This window comes from Giraffa tippelskirchi, chromosome 1 (genome assembly GCF_054371585.1).
Source record: "Giraffa tippelskirchi isolate mGirTip1 chromosome 1, T2T-mGirTip1v1.2.pri, whole genome shotgun sequence".
NCBI classification, from domain to species: Eukaryota; Metazoa; Chordata; class Mammalia; order Artiodactyla; family Giraffidae; genus Giraffa; species Giraffa tippelskirchi.
The window spans coordinates 166672598-166692955 of NC_137275.1; the positions used below are offsets into that span (position 1 = coordinate 166672598).

At 35.2% G+C, this 20358-nt stretch overlaps 1 protein-coding gene across 6 annotated transcripts in view; it reads left to right on the forward strand.

Moving 5' to 3' along the window:
* C1H9orf85 (chromosome 1 C9orf85 homolog) overlaps positions 1-20358 on the forward strand; it is a 242269-nt gene that overhangs the window by 14497 nt on the left and 207414 nt on the right. For 4 of the 6 annotated variants that reach the window (XR_014058055.1, XR_014058051.1, XM_081505321.1 and 1 more), the window contains exon 2: positions 16772-16878. Coding sequence is in view for 4 of the 6 variants with exons in the window: in XM_081505321.1 (XP_081361447.1) it covers positions 16772-16878 (107 nt within the window). In the remaining 2 variants the exon portion in view is untranslated. Of the gene's footprint in view, positions 1-16771; positions 16879-17657; positions 17734-20358 lie in introns of all 6 variants that reach the window. The other 2 variants (XM_081505302.1, XM_081505312.1) reach the window with 1 other exon arrangement.

The following is a 20358-nucleotide window of genomic DNA, read 5'->3' on the forward strand; positions in this document are numbered from 1 at the left end:
AACCCTACCTCCTGTGCCTAGTTAACAGAGGTAATAGAAGACACAGAAGAGAACTCTGGAAAAGTGTAATTGGTATCCATCTTTAATGACTCAGAAAGCTCTTAAAATCCATAAAACAAAGATTGCTGCTTAAAACAGCAGCAGCAGCTGCAGACGCCTATAACATTTTGTAAAATGACAGTTGTAGTTACAGAAATGTAAATATCTTAATAAGATGGCTGAATAGCAGTATGGACAAGACTGAAGACTAAATTGGCAGTTTGAGAGATCAAGCCATTGGATCTGTCGAAAACCTCGTATGAAAGGTCAAAATGATAAAAATTCTGAAATGAAATTTCAGATAAGGAGGATCAAGTTAGGAAAGCTACTGTCTGAGTAAAAGAAATCCAGAAGACAAGGAGGGTGAGAAAGAAATGTTAAAAAGTAATGGGAAAAAACACAAAAATTTTCCAAAGTTGACAAAAATCTTAAACCTTCAGATAGAAGAGTTCTAGACCTATCATGGTTGTATTTTGGAACTCCAGTCGTAGAAGTGCAAAGAAATTCCTACAGGCTTTCAAAGAGAGGGAAAAATGAGGTTACCCATAAAGCAGCTATGATCCTGTGGGCATCAGACTTCTCATCTGCTACATCGAAAAAAAAGAGGAAAAGATGTACAAAGTATTATAAAGAAAGTATTTTGAATTAAGAATTATTATTTTTTAAAAAAATATTTATTTATTTATTTGGTTGCACCGAATCTTAGTTGCAGTGTGTGAGGTCTAGTTCACTGACAAGGAATCAAACCTGGGCCCCCTGCTGTGGGAGCACTGAATCTTAGTCACTGGACCACCAGGGAAGTCCTGAATTAAGAGTTCTTTATAGAGCTAAGCTATGGCTTGGAAATCAAGGCAAAAGAATCATCCAGACTAAAAGTCTGTCAAAAATACCTAAGTGATGTACTCTAGGGTATTAGGAAGATATGTGGTAGAAGAAACAGCGGTAAAAGGAGGACTCAGTAAAACTAAGTTAACTTTTCAGTAAACATTCAGTAAACATAGATACTGTTACATGTGAATCATAAAACAGAAGAGGTAAACTGTTTGGAAGACAAAATCTATGCTCGTTTCAGCCACATTTGGGAATTAAAAACAAAAGCAAGCTAAAGGTCTTGTCTTAGGGTGGTGGAAAAGCCATAGAGAAAAGAAATCAGTATCATCATTAAAGTCTAAAATGCCTGTTATTTGTTTGATGTCTGTGCTAAACAGTATGGAGATGAAAATAAGACCTTGTTCTAGCCTTTATGGTGTTGATAGTGTAGCTGAAAAGTTCAGACCAGTGTACAAGAAGTAATAGTGAGCAAACTGGAAATTTTACTAGCAATTTTTGGAAGGGCTGAAAAATATGATCTGTGTGAATATCTGTAGATAATCTCTTCTGCTTCTGCTTGCAGTTGAACCCTACTTCTGGTTCTAATACTCAACTGGTAGAAGTACAAAGAAGGGATGAAAGAAGATGAGTTGCTGTTGTTTTAAATCAAGCCTGTGTGTCACGTTAGACTTTGAACTGCCACCTTTTGAGGACTTATTTTACAAGATTAGCAATGGTCTTTGAAAACATAAGATGTCTTTTCTGTAACACCTTTGCAAATTTGTCATAAGTAGTAGGGATATATATCTTCCTTTCTTTGTCCTGTTGGGTTGGAACTGAATGAAACAATAGAGTTTTCGAATCTGCAAGGCTACCAGTCAGCCTTGAATCTCTGATGACTCCCCCACCTCTCAGCCTGTGTGTGCTGTGTCCTAAGTCGCTTCATTTGTGTCTGACTCGTTGCAACTCTATGGACTGTAGGCTCTTCTGTCCATGGGATTCTCTAAGCAAGAATACTGGAGTGGGTTGCCATCCCCTCCTTCATGGAATCTTCCTGATCCAGGGATTGAACCCACATCTCTTATGTCTCCTGCATCTGCAAGCAGGTTCTTTACCACTAGTGCCACCTGGGAAGCCCCATCCCTCAGTCTCAATCCTTCCAAAAGCCCAGTTTGAAGAAGCTTGCAGTTAATCTCTTATTTTAAACACTGTTTTAATTCTTAACAGTATATTGCTTACTATTCAGATTTATGTCATGCCCTTTACTTTTTTACTTTTGCCTCCAACTAGATTTGAAGCACTATGAGGAAAGAACTGTGTATTGTAAATCTGAATCCTTGTGTTGCCTAGCACAGTACTGAGTACACACTAGCTCATACTTTTTTTTCAAATTGTTCCTGTAGACAGCAAGAGATGGTCATGATACATCCTGTAGTTACTTCTAAGCTGTGATGCATTTTATAATTTGACTGTTTGGAAGAGTCCTAAATTTGGAGTCAGGGCAACACAGGAGTAGACTCTTCGGATTCCTCCCTGTGTAGCTATAGAGTCACTCTGTTACCATGGATAAGTTATATCAATGCTGTATAAATTAGAATAACAATAAATAGCAATACCACTTTCTTCCTTCCACACAGGGCTGATGTGAGAATTAAATAAGAACTATAGGACAACTTCAGATTAAAAAAAAAAAAACTATAGAAATAAAATGTATTAGTGTTTTGTTGTAGGTGACTTCCCTTAGCTTGTTATGTTCTTGTCATAAAAAATATCTTTCTTTTTAAGAATGAGAAAATGCTCTCAACTGAAGTTAGGTAAGTCACATGTGAATAGCTGGACTAAATGAATCATGGCACAAACCTAATTTTTTCCTGATGTGACTTGACTCCTCAATCGTCATCATGTACAGATTATTCTTATGACATTCTAATGTGACCAGAACAAGGCAACTGTCTTTGAAGAAGTTAACTAGCTTCAGTAAGGCAATTGCCCTTGTATCCTGTCCCCAAGTAAATGATGTATAATGCTGATTTATTTTGAAAGATAAAATCATTTGGTTTGGGGCCACTGCCAATTATGCTTGGAAGAGTTAAATCCATAAATTCCTAACTAAAATATGCTATTAGAAGGAAATTAATATCATTGTTCTTTTTTGTTTAATACATGTTAAACAATTGTTGGTTAGTAGTTTTGTCTCTTTTAAGATCACTAACTTGGGGCATACCATACCGGTTGGACAGGATCTCAAATTGTAACTAACTTTTAATGAGTGCTTATAAAAACACATGTGTTGCCTCATGACACTAGGCGATTGCTGATTGACTAGGGCTTTTTGCATTCCAATTGGATTGTGCATAGTTGGCCCATGTAGCGCACTACTTAGTTTACCTTTTATTATTTAGGGTTCAGTGTACTGAGAATCCGTGAAGAACAAGGTAGAAAAGTAAATCCTCCTCTTTTAGAACATAGCTTAGCAAAGATAATATTTTCTTTCCTAAATGAATGTTTATAACTTAGGAATTTTTTGTGCCTTTTAAACAAATGATGTATAATACTGCAAGGTTCCTTAGGAACAAGCCAGCAGGTTTGGCCCTATTTGCAAAGCAATATACCAGTGTTAGAATTTGAGTCAAAACATAGGACAAAAATGTAGACAAATATAGCAAAATTTTGTGCTTTTACTTTTTTTTTTCTTTACTATTTAGAAAACCTTGAAAGCTATAGGGGAACACTTTCTTCTGCTAACTTTAATAGAATGCCCTCAAATAAAAGGCGTCTTTTTATGGGTTCTGCCTCTGCTGTCCTGATTAATTGTGTGACCTCAAGCAAATCTCTTAATTCTCTGAGCCTCAGGTTTCTCATCTGCAAAGTGAAGATAATTATGCCTGCCCCTAACCACAAGAATGTTCTAAGAATAGTAGCAGGGAGAATTTTTATAAAGGATTAGATGTGTGGTTTATAGATTTATGATAGCAGTCTTTTATGTAAAAAATATTTAGTTTGCTATTATTTCTATAATGAAAACCAAAAAAGACCTGTTTTATAGTAAACCACATAGATAAATAGCTTTTCCTGAAGCATGCTTTTGTCTAGACACCTGACCAAAGTGCAGACATATCCCATAGATATAAAATCACTCAAGGACTTGTGTAAGCAAAAGAACATTGACCAGAACTATAAACAGCCAAGCAGGGAGTTAAATGATAAGTATAGTAGATTTCTTGAGAGGATAGAAATACACGTATTTAGCTGTGTCTCCTCTAGTTCTGATAGAGACATCCTCTGTTGGAAAAGAATATATCAGGATCTCTTTTCCCTGTCCTTCCCCAAAATACTCATTACTTTCCTGTTAATTAAGTTGTACTATTTTCTGTATTTGATGATGAGAGTAACATGGAAATGTGAATAGTGGTGGGAGAAACAAAAGTTGATAATCACTGATCTAGAAATTACTCAGATTTGCCAGCATGTTCCTAATCTTAGATTCCATAGCTAATTGAGATTTGGTCTGATGTTTAAATTTTGTTAATACCTAAGGCAGGTTTAGAACACAAGGAAGAGCGAAGAAGAATTTCTCAGCTTTCAGCATGTTTAGATCTGGCTTAAATTCCAGAAACAGCAATAAAGGCCAGAAACTATTTCTATAAATTCTATTTTTCCTGACCATGAGGAAGTCAGAGTAGAAAACAGATGGTTTCTATACAGTGCGGTAGCAGTGTGAACCGTGTCTGAATTAAGAGACTTTAAACATACACACTGAGAATCTAGGATAAATTACATTTGGTATGATGTCTTTTGTTATTATGATGTCTTTTGAATTTGGAAAAGCTTCTTAAATAATAGGTCTTCTGGATTCTGGATTTGTGTCTCTAACATAGCTTTTTCTGTCAGTTCTGAGGCTATTCTGGAGACTCAGATACTTGATACATTACTCTAGTATACAAATAGTCTAGTCAATACTGTATGTTTCAAAGGTTTCTTTTAAGTTGCTTGGTTGGAAATCAAAGTGCATCTTCGCAGTATAGAGATGTTCTCAATGGAGAAACTAGAAATCAGACTGAGATTCTAAAAGAGAGACAGTATAGAATGATGGAGCAAAATATAGAATTTGGAGTCAGAGGGTGTGGTCTTGAGCCCTGGTTATATGACTTTGTAGGTATGTAAGTGTAGGCAGGTTGTTAAACCTGTTTGGATTTTTCTCTTCGTCTGTAAAATAGAAATAAAACTGTTTTTCCCCTGATGTCTTGAGGAAATGATATGATTAACTGTGAATGTTAAGATGATACTATATAAATATTATTGTTCTCACTTACAGTAACCAGCGGTGTTTCAACTATAGTGATCAACTTTTTTTCTAAGGAAAAGCATATCATCCGCTTACTAGTAGTACTCCTAGTAGCAAAGGTGAGGTTGAGAACATGTTCTTCTCTCTGGAAATGTCAACTTGCTTCAGCTGTCTATGGTTCTTAACCTTTGACATGGTTAAGAATCATCTGGAGAGTTGTATAAAATGCAGAATTTACTGATCAATAGATCTTGGGATTGAGTCTAAGAATCATCATTCTAAATAAGTAGCTCACCGGAGGGAGAAGGAAATGGCAACCCACTCTAGTGTTCTTGCCTGGAGAATCCTGTGGGCGAAGGAGCCTAGTGGGCTGCTGTCCATAGGCTCTCACAGAGGCGGACACGACTGAAGCAACTTAGCATGCATGCATGCATTGGAGAAGGAAATGGCAACCCACTTCAGTATTCTTGCCTGGAGAATCCCAGGGACAGAGGAGCCAGGTGGGCTGCCGTCTATGGGGTCGCACAGAGTTGGGCACGACTGAAACGACTTAGCAGCAGCAGCAGCTCACAGGAGATTCTGACGTACATGGTCTTCAGACCACATGGTGTTCTGTTAATTACCTTCCCCTGTATTTGATACTCAGATTGATAGGCTTGTCTGTATGACTAGCTTTCCAGTGATCATACTCTCCTCATTTGTACATTAGGTCTATCTGAGGAAGGTGGGAGGGGCTGCTATCACAGGAGGCTATTGTCTGAGCTCTTTTTTTGCTCTAGAGCATTCCCTATCACTTTACCACCGGTTCTCGTGTTGTGGTCTATGCAACAGAAGCTCCTGAGTTACAAATCACAATCTCAGGGAGTAGTGGGGCCTGGAAATCTGATTTTTAATATGCTTTCGGGTTGGGTCTTATGTACCTTAGAGTTTGAGAATGGACTTAAAAGCCATTTTTCCCTAAAGTCTTGGCTTTGCCCTAACTCTATTTTGGTAATCATTTCTCTAACTACTTACTGAACCTAGATCATTTTTTTGTCTTTATTATCTCCCATGACTATACCCATCTTTCTGTCCCCACTGCTACAGCCAGATTTAGTGTTTTAGTATATTATTTTTCTACTACAGCAGCTTCCTTACGGATCCCCATACTTCCCTCTGCTGCTGCTGCTGCTGCTAAGTTGCTTCAGTCATGTCCGACTCTGTGCGACCCCATAGACGGCAAGCCCACCAGGCTACCCCATCCCTGGGATTCTCCAGGCAAGAACACTGGAGTGGGTTGCCATTTCCTTCTCCAATGCATGAAAGTGAAAAGTGAAAGTGAAGTCGCTCAGTCGTGTCCAACTCTTAGCGACCCCATGGACTGCAGCCTACCGAGTTCCTCCGCCCATGGAATTTTAGGCTCTTATTCATTCAGATTCCTTTCCTGTTTAGTACTCAAAATTCTTTAATTGGCAAACATGTTCTCTTATAATTTAGCTCATTCCTTCCATTCTCCTCACACCCTGTTGTTTGTCTCTTCTTAACTGCTCGCAGTTTTCCCAAAGGGCCGTATACTTTCTCATACTTCCATGTGTCCTTCCCTTGCAGCGGCACTTGGCCTTTGTAAGGTAGAGGATGATCCCAAAGTACCCTTTGTCTGTCTTTGTTATAATTTCCACAATGCCAAAGCCATCTCTCTGTTTGACTGCTTACCAGCTCAAGGATGAAGACTTTACTTCTCTCTTATACCCCTATATCTGATATATGCCTGGCCATTTTAGGTCTTGTGTACATCTTGAATGAGATGAAAAATACTACATGGGATTTTGGAGGGTTGTTTGGAACACAAACCTAGATTTGAATGAAGAATTGAACTTCGACATGCGAGTATGGTGCAAAAACAGAGCAAAGCCACAGGAGGAGGCAGATTGTGGTATCTGCCAGATTTGTTTACTTGGGAGTGCCCAAATGCACAGGCAAGAAAGACAGGTGATAGGACCAGAAAGGAAAGTAGAGATCATATTGTGGCAAGGTCTTAATTTCAGTCTTAGGAATGCCTTAAGGAATGTAAGTTTCTGACCAGAGGAGGCATATGGACAGATATCTGTTAGACATAACTGTTGACAGCTTGGTCTCCGTTTATCTTTTTAAGTTTCTAATCCATTTTCCATTTGGGAGGCTGCTTTAGCAGTACAGATAGAAATGAGGACCTGATATACAGAAGTAGGGGGGATATAAAGTAGAAGACAAAGTTGGGGACATTGTGGAAAAATTGATTTTGTCAATATTGGCATTTTGGTAGGAGAGGGAGGAGTTAAAGATGACCTGAGACTTTATACTTGAGACTACAAGAAGAGTTTAAGATGACATTTGGAACAAAGGAGAAACAGATTTTACTGCTAAAATAGTGATTTTGATTCAGTCCATGGATTTGAGGTGTTTCAGTGATTTCCATGAGGAGGAAAATGGATGTCTTCAATGCAGTCTGATATATCAGGACCTCCAGAGAAGCATTAGGATTTTGCGTTGTTTTAGAAGTAATCTTCATTGAGCTCATTACTGAAGCTGTAGTTATAGGTTATGTTGACCGTGAGTGATGAGTATGGAAGGGATTCCCTAGTGGCTTAGACAGTAAAGAATCTGCAGTGCAGGAGGCCCAGGTTCAATCCTGGATCAGGAAGATCCCCTGGAGAAGGGAATGGCTACTCACCCTACTATTCTTGCTTGGAGAATTTCATAGACAGAGGAGCCTGGCAGGCTACAGTCCATGAGGTCACAAAGAGTTGGACATGACTGAGCGAGTAACACACACACACACACACACACACACACACACACACACAGTGTGGAAAGAAAGGAGCACTGCACAGACATCTAAGTTGAAGAAGAGAAAGAGACAGAGAAGGCAGGTCAGTGAGTTGATGACTAAATATTGAGGAATGGATCATTTTAAGGGGTAATCAGAGGAAAAAGTATTAGCAAAGGATCTTGGGAAGGAGCAAATGAAGTTTGAAGTACAATCCTACTTTGTAAGGTGAGTCTTTTTTTTCAGGAAAGATAAAAATTATTCCTGGATAAAACCATTGACGTTTTGACCATTTAGAGCAAAATTTTGAGAGAAAAAACTTACCTCTGTAAAACTACTCTGACAGTAAAGCCATTTCCACTTTAGAGAAGTTATTTTTGGGTTATTTATTTAATAAAAATGTCCTGTAGTTAATGAAGATGGCTTAAAGATAATTAAATGTACATTATCTTAAAATACTAAGTTCCCAATGTTTTAATTGTTGTAGGGCAAAATTTCTCTTGTCCTCGGGAGATTAGTCTATGTTCTGCTTATAATTTGTTCTTAGTGTTGCATTGTGAGTCCTATAAAATTTTTTTTAAACATTCATAACATATCCTCCTGAATTGTGCCTTTTAGTACAATATGGAGAGAATTAAAAATCTTTATACCAGAGTGCTCTTCGTTCCAACTGCCCACACCTTTTAAAAGATGTGATTGGTTTATCAGTGCAATGATTTGGTTGTTCAAATCCTTCAGAAATATTTGCTTGTTAAAATTCACAGCACCAACTTATTTTAATTTTTACTTAAAAGTAAATGAGTGAAATATACTTTGGAAAAAAGAAACGGCTTTCTTAATAGATTTTGCTACTGCCAGAAGGTACTGCAATAGCATGTTTCTGCCTGTAGGCAGGTGTGGCTCCATTTAAGTGTCTGTTTGCATTAAGCTTGTCAGTGAGAATCTGAGTAGTTTGCATGACTACTGAAATAAATCAATAGGTAGTTTGTACATAGACCCTCTGTGTATAATTGCAACAGACAATAGCTCTACCCACATTTTGAGAGAATAGTCCTCTGTTTAGGATGATCAGGGCCCATTTTATATTCAGTCTTTGGATGAAAATGCAATTGTTTGTTTTTGCAGATGTCGTTTGTTATAGGTTTCAGCAGTTAAAAAAAAAAGGGAGCAAGGGAATCCAATATTGTTTCCTGACTAGAAAAGCTAATATTGTAAATATATTGAACAAGAGGAGAATTTGAGTATTTTTACTATATATTTTTAATTCTCCGGTTGGTATTGGTGTTTTAGGGGCTTAGATCAATATAGTGTGAAGGAGACGAAGATGAACTAGACTTCGAGGAAAAAAATAATTATTTTAGTGTATAGTAGAAATATGCCTCACTTTATCCCCTACGTATCTCTTAATTGGAATTTTATATTGTGAAAAATGAAATATTGGTAACTGAAATGTTTATGTATTTGATGTCCATATGTATTTATATCAAATATTTTAGAATTTTAAAGTTATAGTTTGCTTATAAATGTTGAGAGCTAATCTCTTAGGTTGCATTGAACCAGTGTCGTTTCTTAAAAAGAAGTAAGCCTGTAGTAACTTTGGTTTTCTATTTTTCCTTAAATGAGAAACGAATTTTATTACTAGAACTCACTTCAGAAGTATTTCTGGTCTATTTATATGACTAGTTCATTTTGTGAAATAATAAAAAACATAAAAATAGTAAGACTCAGTAACTTTTCCAAATAAGGTATTTCTGAGAGTAATAGATCAAACTATTGCTTATCACACTGAAATAGTTTGTATGTTTGAAAATTTTAAGTGACTAGAAGTTGGTATTAATATTTTGGATCATATAATAGTGTTCTATCTCTAGTAATTGTGGTATTGTTGATTGTAGCAGGGATGACTTTCTTTTTCTTTCTTGCCTGAGCCGCACAGTTGTGGCGTCTTAGTCCCTGACCAGGGATTGAACCCAGGCCCATGGCAGTGAAAGTGCTGAGTCCTAACCACTGAACCACAGGGAATTCCTGGCAAGAAGGATTTAATTCCCTTTTTGAAAAGAAAAGTGCCAGTGTCTTCTGTTCTTTTTAGAATTTTAACTGCCAGGATAAGAAAACAAAGGAAATTTTTATAGACAGTACTAGGAAATGTTTGCTTTAATGTCCAAATAATTATGTACCATACTTAATTTAAGAAGGGGACAGTTATTCTTTACCATGAGTTTTCACCTCTGATAAAATTCCTGTTATTTTTACTCTTTTATTGAAGTGTGATCAAAAGTTGTTATGTGTAAATACAATGTGATGAGAATTTGCATGTTCATTAGAAGTTTTCTGATATTTATAACATAATACATTGAAAACCATATGTATTCAGTCAGAAGTTGGAAATAAGCAAACTATCAGAAAATAGGTTAAGTGAAAGTATTACTCTGAAAGAATATAATATACAGTCAATAAAAACATGTTTTAAAAGTATACTAATATGAGAGAAAATTGATGAGAAGTTATAAAACACCATGTACATAAAAATACAAATTTCTGTAAATATATATGCTTGAAATGCTGAAAAGTGTAGAATCTCTGAGGGATAAGATTTATCCTTTTTTAAATTTTTATAAAAATTTCTATAATTGAATATTTATATATAGATGCTCATATAGTTTTAAATCTTAAAACTGATCAGTAAAGTTATTTTTTATCAATGAAAGTAATAAATTCTTGGCATAAGAAATTTATATAATAGAGTATACCATTGTTCATACACAGTGGGAAAAAAGTATTAAAGGGAAAAGACTATTTGCAAAACCAAGTGGTAAGGAGATGAACAAAATTTACAGACTGCTGGACAGAATACAAAAGAGATTTCTGTGTGAAGTTTGAACTCTGTCTTTTCCCCTGCCCCATTCATATTTATTGAGTGATAAATTCTATTTCCTAAAGTGTTATGTAGTATAATAAACCAAAGGCCAGCTGTAAGTAATTTAATTTCATCTAGTTAGGATAAAATTTTTCTCAGTTTGTGACCAAAAAACCACTTTTAAACATATAATTGTACTTACGATTATTTAAAAATAAGGACTTGAGCTTATTCTGCAGAATTTGTTTTTTTATTTCTGGCTGCGTTGGGTCTTCGGTTCAGGGTGCGGGCTTTCTCTAGATGTGGAGAGCAGGGGCCTACTCAATAGTTTGGTACGTGGGCTTATTGCAGCGGCTTCTCTTGTGGAGCATAGGCTGTAGGGTCCTCAGGCTTCAGTAGTTGCAGCTCGTGGGCTCCGGTAGTTGTGGTGCACAGGCTCTGTTGCTCCTTGGCATGTGGGATCCTCCCAGACCAGGTTTTGAACCTGTGCCCCCTGCGTTAGCAGTCATATTTTTAACCACTGGACCATTAGGGAAGCCCCTACAAGATTTTTAATAGTCTAGTATTCTTCTAACATACAGAAAATCTTTACTTATATTTTAAGTCCCTTTAACCCTTGTACCTGAATCCTCTGGCAACTGAACTAAACACTGAAGCCAGACAAAGATATTATTAAAATAAACAACTGTGGACCAGTATTCCTCATTGAACATAAACACAAAAATCATCAGGGAAAATTAGCATATTGTATTCACCAATAAATAAAAAGGATAATACACCTCAGACAAGTGAGGTTTATCCCAGGAATGCAATGTTGATGGATTAGAATATTTAATATTGTTAAGATGTCACTTCTCCCCCAAATTTATTTATAGTTTCAATATAATCCTAATTGCAGTCATCACAGGCTTTTTGTTGTTGTTTTTGAAATTAACAAATTGATGTTAAAATGTATACAGTTAAGGAAAGGAAGTAGAGTAGCTGGATAGTTTTGAAAAAGAATAAATTTAGGGGAGGCACAGCACTGATTTCAAGACCTTAAGGCTCCAGTAATCAAGACAGGGCGGTACCAAAGTAAAGTAGACATAGATTAATATGATAGAATATTGAGTCCAAAATAGACACACATATTTAACTTTTGACAAAGATAAAAATACAATTCAGTGATGCTAGAAATTGGACACCCATAGATAATTTATAAAGAACCTCCTACCCCTATTTTGTACCTTGTACAAAAATGAACTCAAAACAGATCATAGACTAAATGTAAAGCCGAAAATTACTGAACTTCCAGAAGAAAACATAGATGAAAATCATGATTCTTCAAAGACTTCTTAGATTTGACATTAAAAGCATTGTCCATAAGAGAAAAAAAGAAAAAAAAATTGTCCTTCATTGAAATTGAAAGGTTTTCTCTTAGAAAAACATTGTTAAGATAATGAAAAAAAAAAGATAATGAAAATAAAAACACATAAAACAAGGAGTAATTACACCAAGATAAAACAATCTGACAAATACAGAATGTGGAATATTCCCGAAGATAACGTGCCTGGTATTTTCAAAAACGTCAGTGTATAACTGATTCACTTTGCTGTATACCTGAAACTTACACAACATTGTAAGTCAACTATATTCCAATAAAAATTTTTTTTTAAATAATTGAAAAAAAAATCACTGTGGAGGATAAAAGAGGGAGATCCCGCTAGACCAAAAGAGAGAGAACAAACTGAACTTGAATACTGATTGGGGTGTGGGGCGGTGAGGGATCATTGAGGAAATTTCAATGTAGACTGGCTACATTCAATGGTATTGGTTATTTTTCATTTTTATGAGGTGTGGTTTTCTGTATTGTGGTTAAGTAGGAGAAAGTCTTATTTCTAGCCTATATATGATTGAGAGGTGAAGAATCTTGACATTTGCAATTTAAGTGTATCACATGAAAAATGAATAGGTAAGATGGAAAGTGTTAACAGTTGTCTCTAGATAATGTATGTGATTATACGTTAGTATTGTTTTAATTTTTTCTGTATGTTTGAATTTTTTTTGCAATAGAGGTGAGTGTTTTTAGAACTCATTTGGAAGGAAGTATTCTTTGAAGATGGCCTTATGATTTGCAGTGCATTTCTATAGATCTTATGAGTATCAGATATCTGTATTTACATTGTATACCTGAAAAATACTTGTAAAGAACCTGCCTGCAATGCAGGAGATCTGGGTTCAATCCCTGGGTTGGGAAGATCCCCTGGAGAAGGGAACGGCTACCCACAGCAGTATTCTGTCCTAGAACATTCCATGGACTGTATAGTCCATGGGGTCCCAAAGAGTTGGGCATGCCTGAGCGACTTCACTTTCACCTGAAAATAACTTTTTACTAGACTGCACTATATAATACTATCTACTTGAGAACTAGGATAGAAAACAGCTCTGTGAAAAATGCTTTGTAGTGTAAGGATGTTTTTTGAGAGCATTGTTTACTGTATCGTATGGCATCGTTTCTGGGAAAATGAAACTTCAGGTTTTGATAATAAGAAAAGATGTGCTGCTTCTGAGAAACTGGATTTTTGGCACGTTACGGACCGTGAATCAGGTAAGTGAGCAGAACATTTTTTTTTGGCTACTAGAAAATTCACATCTCACTTGTGGCCTATCTCCAGCAGGTGCACTTCCCAGCTGTACTTCTGCACTTTGTGATTTTCCCTCCCAACTCTAGTTTTTCCCCTAATCTGACTCCCTCATCTATTTTTTGGTTATATTTATTTTGTAAGATACTTTATGTTCAACAATATTCTAGCCATATTAAAAGGATTTAAGAAAATACAGCTTATGATTTGGAAGTCACAGCCCCAAATACTGATTTTCACACTTATTATTATTAGTCATATAATATCTTGCTACTAATTTCAGAGATCCTTTATCCTCTAACCAAATTTAGAATAAAAGGAGTATTACTAGAAAATTTTAAAATATATATACTTTTAAATATAGTTAAATATGGAGTAACACGGTTGTAGCTATATTGGCAGCAAATACCTTATTTTGGTGTAAGGCAGGGGAGAGAACGAGGTCATTCTGTTCCATGGAAATGGAAATTTAGCTGCAGTTAGAATTGGCATTTTTCTTGAGAATTTCATTTTTTAATTTCTTTTTTTTTCAACTGATGAAGGGAAGTAAATGTGCCATTGTTTTATCTTTAGCATTTCTGAAAGGATTATGATGTACAAAAAATCCTAATGAAAATTATATTAGTTGCTCTTGAATGATATTCTAATTCATCCCCTTCATACACAATAGTATCTTCCTTCTACTGAATGATACTTTATATTTTATAAAATATTCTTCAGCATCAGCATATTGATACAGATGTTATATTTACAATTTGCACTTGCTACCTTCTTGGGAGTTGAAGTCTTCACATTACGTAGTTCTTTTTGGTGATTAATGTTTTATATTACCACTGATGCATCATTGGACAGCAGAATGTTTAAAACAACACTATAAAATATGTTGTAGGAATTAATAATGGCTAAGACGGTTTTTAGGACTTTATGTATATATATGACGTAGGAGTGTCCTCTGATACATAAGTTTATGATGTTTATTCTAACTTTAAAAGAGGTATTCATTGATAAAGAAGGTTTTCTTTTTTTAGCTAGGATTCTTAAGTCCAGTGGAATCTTCCACTGATGATTTTTTTCCTTTAAAGATCTGAGAAGTAGCTTGTTAAACTAAATTATCTTTAAAGGGTTTTTGTACTTAGAAAACTAAGTTTTGATTTTATATTTGAACATGCTTAAATCTTAACCTTAGTAACCTATTATTTTCTATTGTAAGGGACATGCTAAAATTAATTGCCAAAATGGGCAGGGTTAGTTGTAAACACAGTTGTGAGTAATGTAAGATTGCCACCCCCTTGGCTCCAGGCAGAGTGATTCCTTAAAACTAGGATTAAGCTTTCCTCACTTGGTCTCTGGAATTCACTTTTTCTAGTTTGGCAAAATACAGCAAAAACAAGGTACACAGTTTTCTTTCTGTAGTATTTTTAAATGGAAGTATTATTCATTCTCATTTATTCATTCATTTCTTTTCTCAATGATTTCTTAACACATGAAAATCAAGTTTAATTTTGTAGTAGTGCCTGCTGGTCATGTGAATGCTGTACAACATCTCCATTTATACCGCTTCACACGTCACTCACAGGACAAGTTCCCACAAAGACCTGTTTTGTTATACTGTCGATCTGTCGATCCACCCTAAAGAAACCAGTTTCTAAACTATGCACAGCTTTGTAAATCAAGATGAACTGGTCAGAAATTGGATACAGAAGCAAATGAGAAATCAAAGAATGCTTGCCAGTTAACAAGTAAAATGTGTTGTATATAATAAAATTGCAGGTAATGAAATGGTGTGCATTCTGAGAATATGCTAGCTGGAAAGTTTACGTCACATGCATACTATAATCATAGATCGTCATTAGTTTATTTTTTATTATTGTTGGAGTTAGAAAAATATAAACGGTGCTTTTGGTAAGATATTCTAGGCAACAGAGGGCAGTGAGAGTAAAAGATGAAATGTGAACCTTAGTTCTGGGTATTTCTTAACAAACCCTGTATGCGATAACTAGGTGCCAAGGTTGATAAGAGGAATTTGGTATTAGGCAGATTTCCTTCTTTCTGGCAACAATGAGCCACAGAAAAGAGGGAATATAATGGCATGCAGGATTTATTTTCCCAGGGACTCTTCATCAAGATCAGGAAGAGAAGAATACCCATACACAATTCATAAGTAATAGAATATGTTTTTTACCACAGAATTAAATTCAAACATAATGTATTCACAGCTCAATTTATGGTTTTTTGAAAATACGCTTGAAATATTTTCTCTTTGAATAAATGTTTTGTCATTATTTTACCTTCTTGTTTAGAGCATTAAAGAATATCAAGCACTGTTTAGAAGTTTTGTTTTCTTTCAGATGATTTCTAAACATTTTGCTTTTAACTCAGTATTCAAATAACCTTCCAAGGAACCTGCATCTTTTGAAATGCTTTGTTTTTCTCCTTTTGAAAAATTTAAAAAAGAAAAGAAGCAAAAAGAACGAGAACTTAAACTATCCTTTATTCATTATTCCAACAATAGGCAAAGACCAGGCTTCCACAACCAAAACCAGTTAGAGAATTCTCAGAGCAGTGAAAATAATGTAGTCTAGGTCTTGAGTCAAATGAACGTGTTACAAAATACAAAGCTGTTGAGAACACATGACACATTTAAAAGTTTTCCTTCCTTCTTATTTCCCAACACGTTTTGAGAAGAATATTATAAGGAAAAAAAATTTTTCCTCATAAAGCCTGTTTTCTACCAGTCATATGCACATACTTATCTTCTGTTTTGAAGAAACCAGGTTATCAAGGTAACTTTTCTAAGACATCTTTACATGAGAATATAGAAAGATTAAGTTGAATAATTAAATATCTCCTTGCTTCCAGCTGCTTCTCCTTGGCTTTCCTTTCTCAAGTTTCTTAGTCTCTGCGCTTCCCTGCAGACTACAATTCAGGATTATCTAATTTCTCAGTTTAATTTCTCATTTCTCAGTAGTAAGACTTGAGTTGTCAAAACAGTAGGCTTAAAATATGATTGGATTTTCTTCTACTTTTTTTGACATGTAACTTACATACAGTAAAGTGCATATATCTTAACTATATAGTTTGAGTTGTAAAATGAATATGCATCAGAATCAGTGGGAATGATGTGCTTAAAATACTCCTGCCAGGAAATTAAAAAGTTCCCTAGATGATTCTGAGCTACATCCACTTAAGAATCTTTGCCTTCATAAAGAGCCAAATTGATGATGTACATAAAAACACATAGTACACCATAAAATGTTATGCAGGTTAAATTTAGGTTGCTGTTTAAAAAAAACAAATTTCTCATATGCCTGTTGGGGTTTGTAATCTTGACTCACTAGTGAAATTCTCAATTTGTTTTTCTGTTTCTTTTTAAGAAAATTAATGCAAAACTTCATGATGGAGTATGTCAGCGTTGTAAAGAAGTTCTTGAATGGCGTGTAAAATACAGCAAGTACAAACCATTATCAAAGCCCAAGAAATGGTAAGTTAAGTTCCTTAATTACCTCACCAGTAATATCAGTATCATATTACTTCATTTCCTGATTTTCCAAATAGCGTCCAGATAAATATTAGGGGGAATAGAGAAAAAATTTCCATTCTTCCATGTGGGCTAGAATTTCATCTTACATGCTACACCCTGGCTTGTGAGGCAGATAGATTGAAAAGGTAGATTCATCATTCCTTTCCCCTTTCTTCCCTTAGTACACCATTTTTATAGCATCCTGTTCAAAAATGAGACTAGGGTGTTTGTTTTGCAAAATTCTATCTCCCACTGACAAGATAATGATATTTGCTATTTAATTTACTAAAATAATAGTTTTTACCACAGGGGATCTTTAAACGCATCTAACCTTTTAATTGGACCCATGAGATTACTGAAATGGCTTAAATTGAGTATCATGAGTAAATCACTAGATTGATAACTTATAATTTCATTCCTTTGAAATTTTGGGTCTACACGAAAAGACACTGGACTTTATTTCTCATTTTTCTGTCCTATACCTTCCTCTGTAATGTTGGGATTCTGTTTTATCAGCTTTATGTATATCCTGATGCTGCCTCCTCACATCCTTTGGCTCAGCTGAGTAAGGGCCATATTGGAGGGTAATTGCTGCCTGAAAGAGAAAACTGGTCATTTTAAATATAAGAATTAGCATCAGTATGTGTGTTATTATTTTGACAATTATGAATTTTAATTTGATAATTTATATAGGAGCTATTTGAATGCGTTTGTTCATTGTTGCTTTATTTTCCTTTTAGCTGTTCAGTACTGACATCTTCCTTAAATGTATTCCCTCTTCCTTTTTGGGAGGAAATTTTAATTAAAGTTTGGAAGGTTAGTCTAAATAATAAATATGTTACAACCTTTGCTGTTCATTTCTGTTGAAAATTTTTGTCAACTTTTTTGTGGATTTTTAGCTCAAGCTATGGGGTAATTTGTTTATTTGAGAATAACAGCTTTGAATGTTTTAATTTGGGCAATTTAGTTTGCTCAAGATGCTTCTTTTTAATACTGAATGGTTAAAAACCTCAAGTAAGGATAGACTAACGTCAGCTTTTTAGAATTTTTATTTTTGTATTGCTCTTTCAGAGCAAATTTTTAGTATTCATTTTAGGTATAGTTAACCCCTTTTAAAATAGCTCTACATTTTCCTCTCTCCTGTCTTCCAGCCTTTTCTTTGTATTCTCTAGCATTTCTTCCCCAAAGGAAACACATCTAAAGAAAATTTAAAATTTATGCTCATTGGCCCAAATTAGCAATAGGGAAATTTGGCAACTGTTTGTACTATTCAATGCTAGATTTCCATGAATAAGTTAACCCTGTCCCCTACCATCGAAATTAGATGCTGATTCACTGTTAACCATGTAGTTTTAGTTAATGGACCTAACACAACATTTGTAGTTTTTTGAATATTTTTTTTTTAATATTTTCAACAGGTCTTTTTTTTTTTATAATATAAAGGTATTTTGAGGTTTTATTACTAGACTCCATTTTACTCTTGTAGTACTATTTCCTAAAAGAATTTGAAGTATAGGTAATAAGTATTTATATAGCCATATAATTGTAATAGATTCACGTTATAACAAAGGAAATATTTGAAAATATTTGTTCCTTACCCATTATCTGTATTTTAATCTCTTTAAGTTGTGCTGCATCCTTTATGTTTATCTTCACTGAATGTGCCAGCATGTAAAAGATCATATCAATTATCATACATTTTCCAGATGCTATAACTTGCTGTAGAACTTCTGAACTAGGTGATTTTACATAGCTCTTGAATTTTCACTCTTTTTGTGTATTGCTTATGGTCTTAATATTTTTATGGCTCCAGAAGAATTTGCATACTATAAATCCTAGAAAAACAAATATTTTATTCAAATATAAAGACTCAGTTAAAAATAAAAGTAAAAGGAAACAGTATTAGTAGCAAATCTTGTGTTTAATTCTGGAGAACTTATAACACAACAACCTAAGAATGGTTGAATGTAGACACATGGACCCAAAGGTCAGCAACTCCATCCTGTCTTGGAGTCATTGAAGTTAGGGAAGCTCATGGTGATGCTGCTACTACTGGTAGTATGTGACTCAGAGGCCTTCGAGATGAGAGCTAGAGAGGAGCTGCTGTTCTCTATCACCCTGAAGCAGATGAAGTCAGCCATAGAATAGCTAACAGTGAGTGCAGAATGAAGGAAATGCAATGTTGTACAAATACCAAAGTACAGGTAATAAGACTTTAAGCCTGAAGGAAAACCTTTAGTAATAAAGAAGCCCAAACTAATTCAAAACAGTGATAGCTCCTGAGAGACTAAGAAACTGCTAGTTAAGACAAGGTCTGAGCATGTTATCTAGGAAGTCAACTTGCCTGGCCTAGAGTATCATGAATTTGAGATCACATTAGAATTCTAGGTTACATTAGACATTTTAGAAAGCCTAGCTTTCAAACTCCAAACCAAGATTGAGAGTGTTCTGACGAGTATAAATCACGTATATATACTTTGTTGTCTCTGCATATCAAAACTTGACCAATAGTGAAGTGAAGTCGCTCAGTCGTGTCCGACTCTTTGCGACCCCATGGACTGTAGCCTACCAGGCTCCTTCGTCCATGGGATTCTCCAGACAAGAATACTGGAGTGGGTTGCTATTTCCTTCTCCAGGGAATCTTCCCAACCCAGGGATCGAACCCGGGTCTCCCGCGTCAGAGGCAGATGCTTAACCTCTGAGCCACCAGGGGAAGCCAATAGTATAAGGATTTAAATCCATTGATAAAAGACGATTAAAGTAGCATAACTTATTTAAAATTTTAAATGTTTTATTCAAGCTAATCACTTATAAATTAAATTTGTCTTTTGTTAAGATTTGTATAAGAAGTTTACTTTGACACTAGATGTGTCTTTGTGTAAAGATTCCTTTTCCAGCACCCTGAATATTACATTCAGTTAAAATGTTGAGCAGTTTCCCTTGCCTGTCTCATGGCAGAGATTATGTAACCCAATGAGGTACATAAAGAAACGTTCAGCAGAACATAAAATGTAGGAGGAGAAAGTGCTGTTTATAAGTAACAAGTCTTTTAGAATGAAGTAGCATTCTGAATATTGGGAAAATTAAAGCATTTTCTCCCATTTGTTTGGCATGTGAATCATTAAAAACTACGCACATCTAGCAAATATCCATTGTCTATGGGATCTGATATCAAACGATAGATTCAAGAAAAAAAAAGTTTGATATCTAAACTCCTCAAACTTCTTTGTTTCATTCATGGGAAGCAAAAGTTGTAGGTGTTTGTAAGTGGCAGAAAATATTTTCATGTTTCTCTTTCACCTTCAGTAAGGTGATGTGCTGCAGGATTTGTATGAGCATGTTCTTAATGACAGTTTCTCCCAGCTCCTGGAAACAACCCTGGACCATCTGAATAGATGTCTGAACTTGAGTTAAAAGAGTAAAGAGTTGAAAACTGTGTAT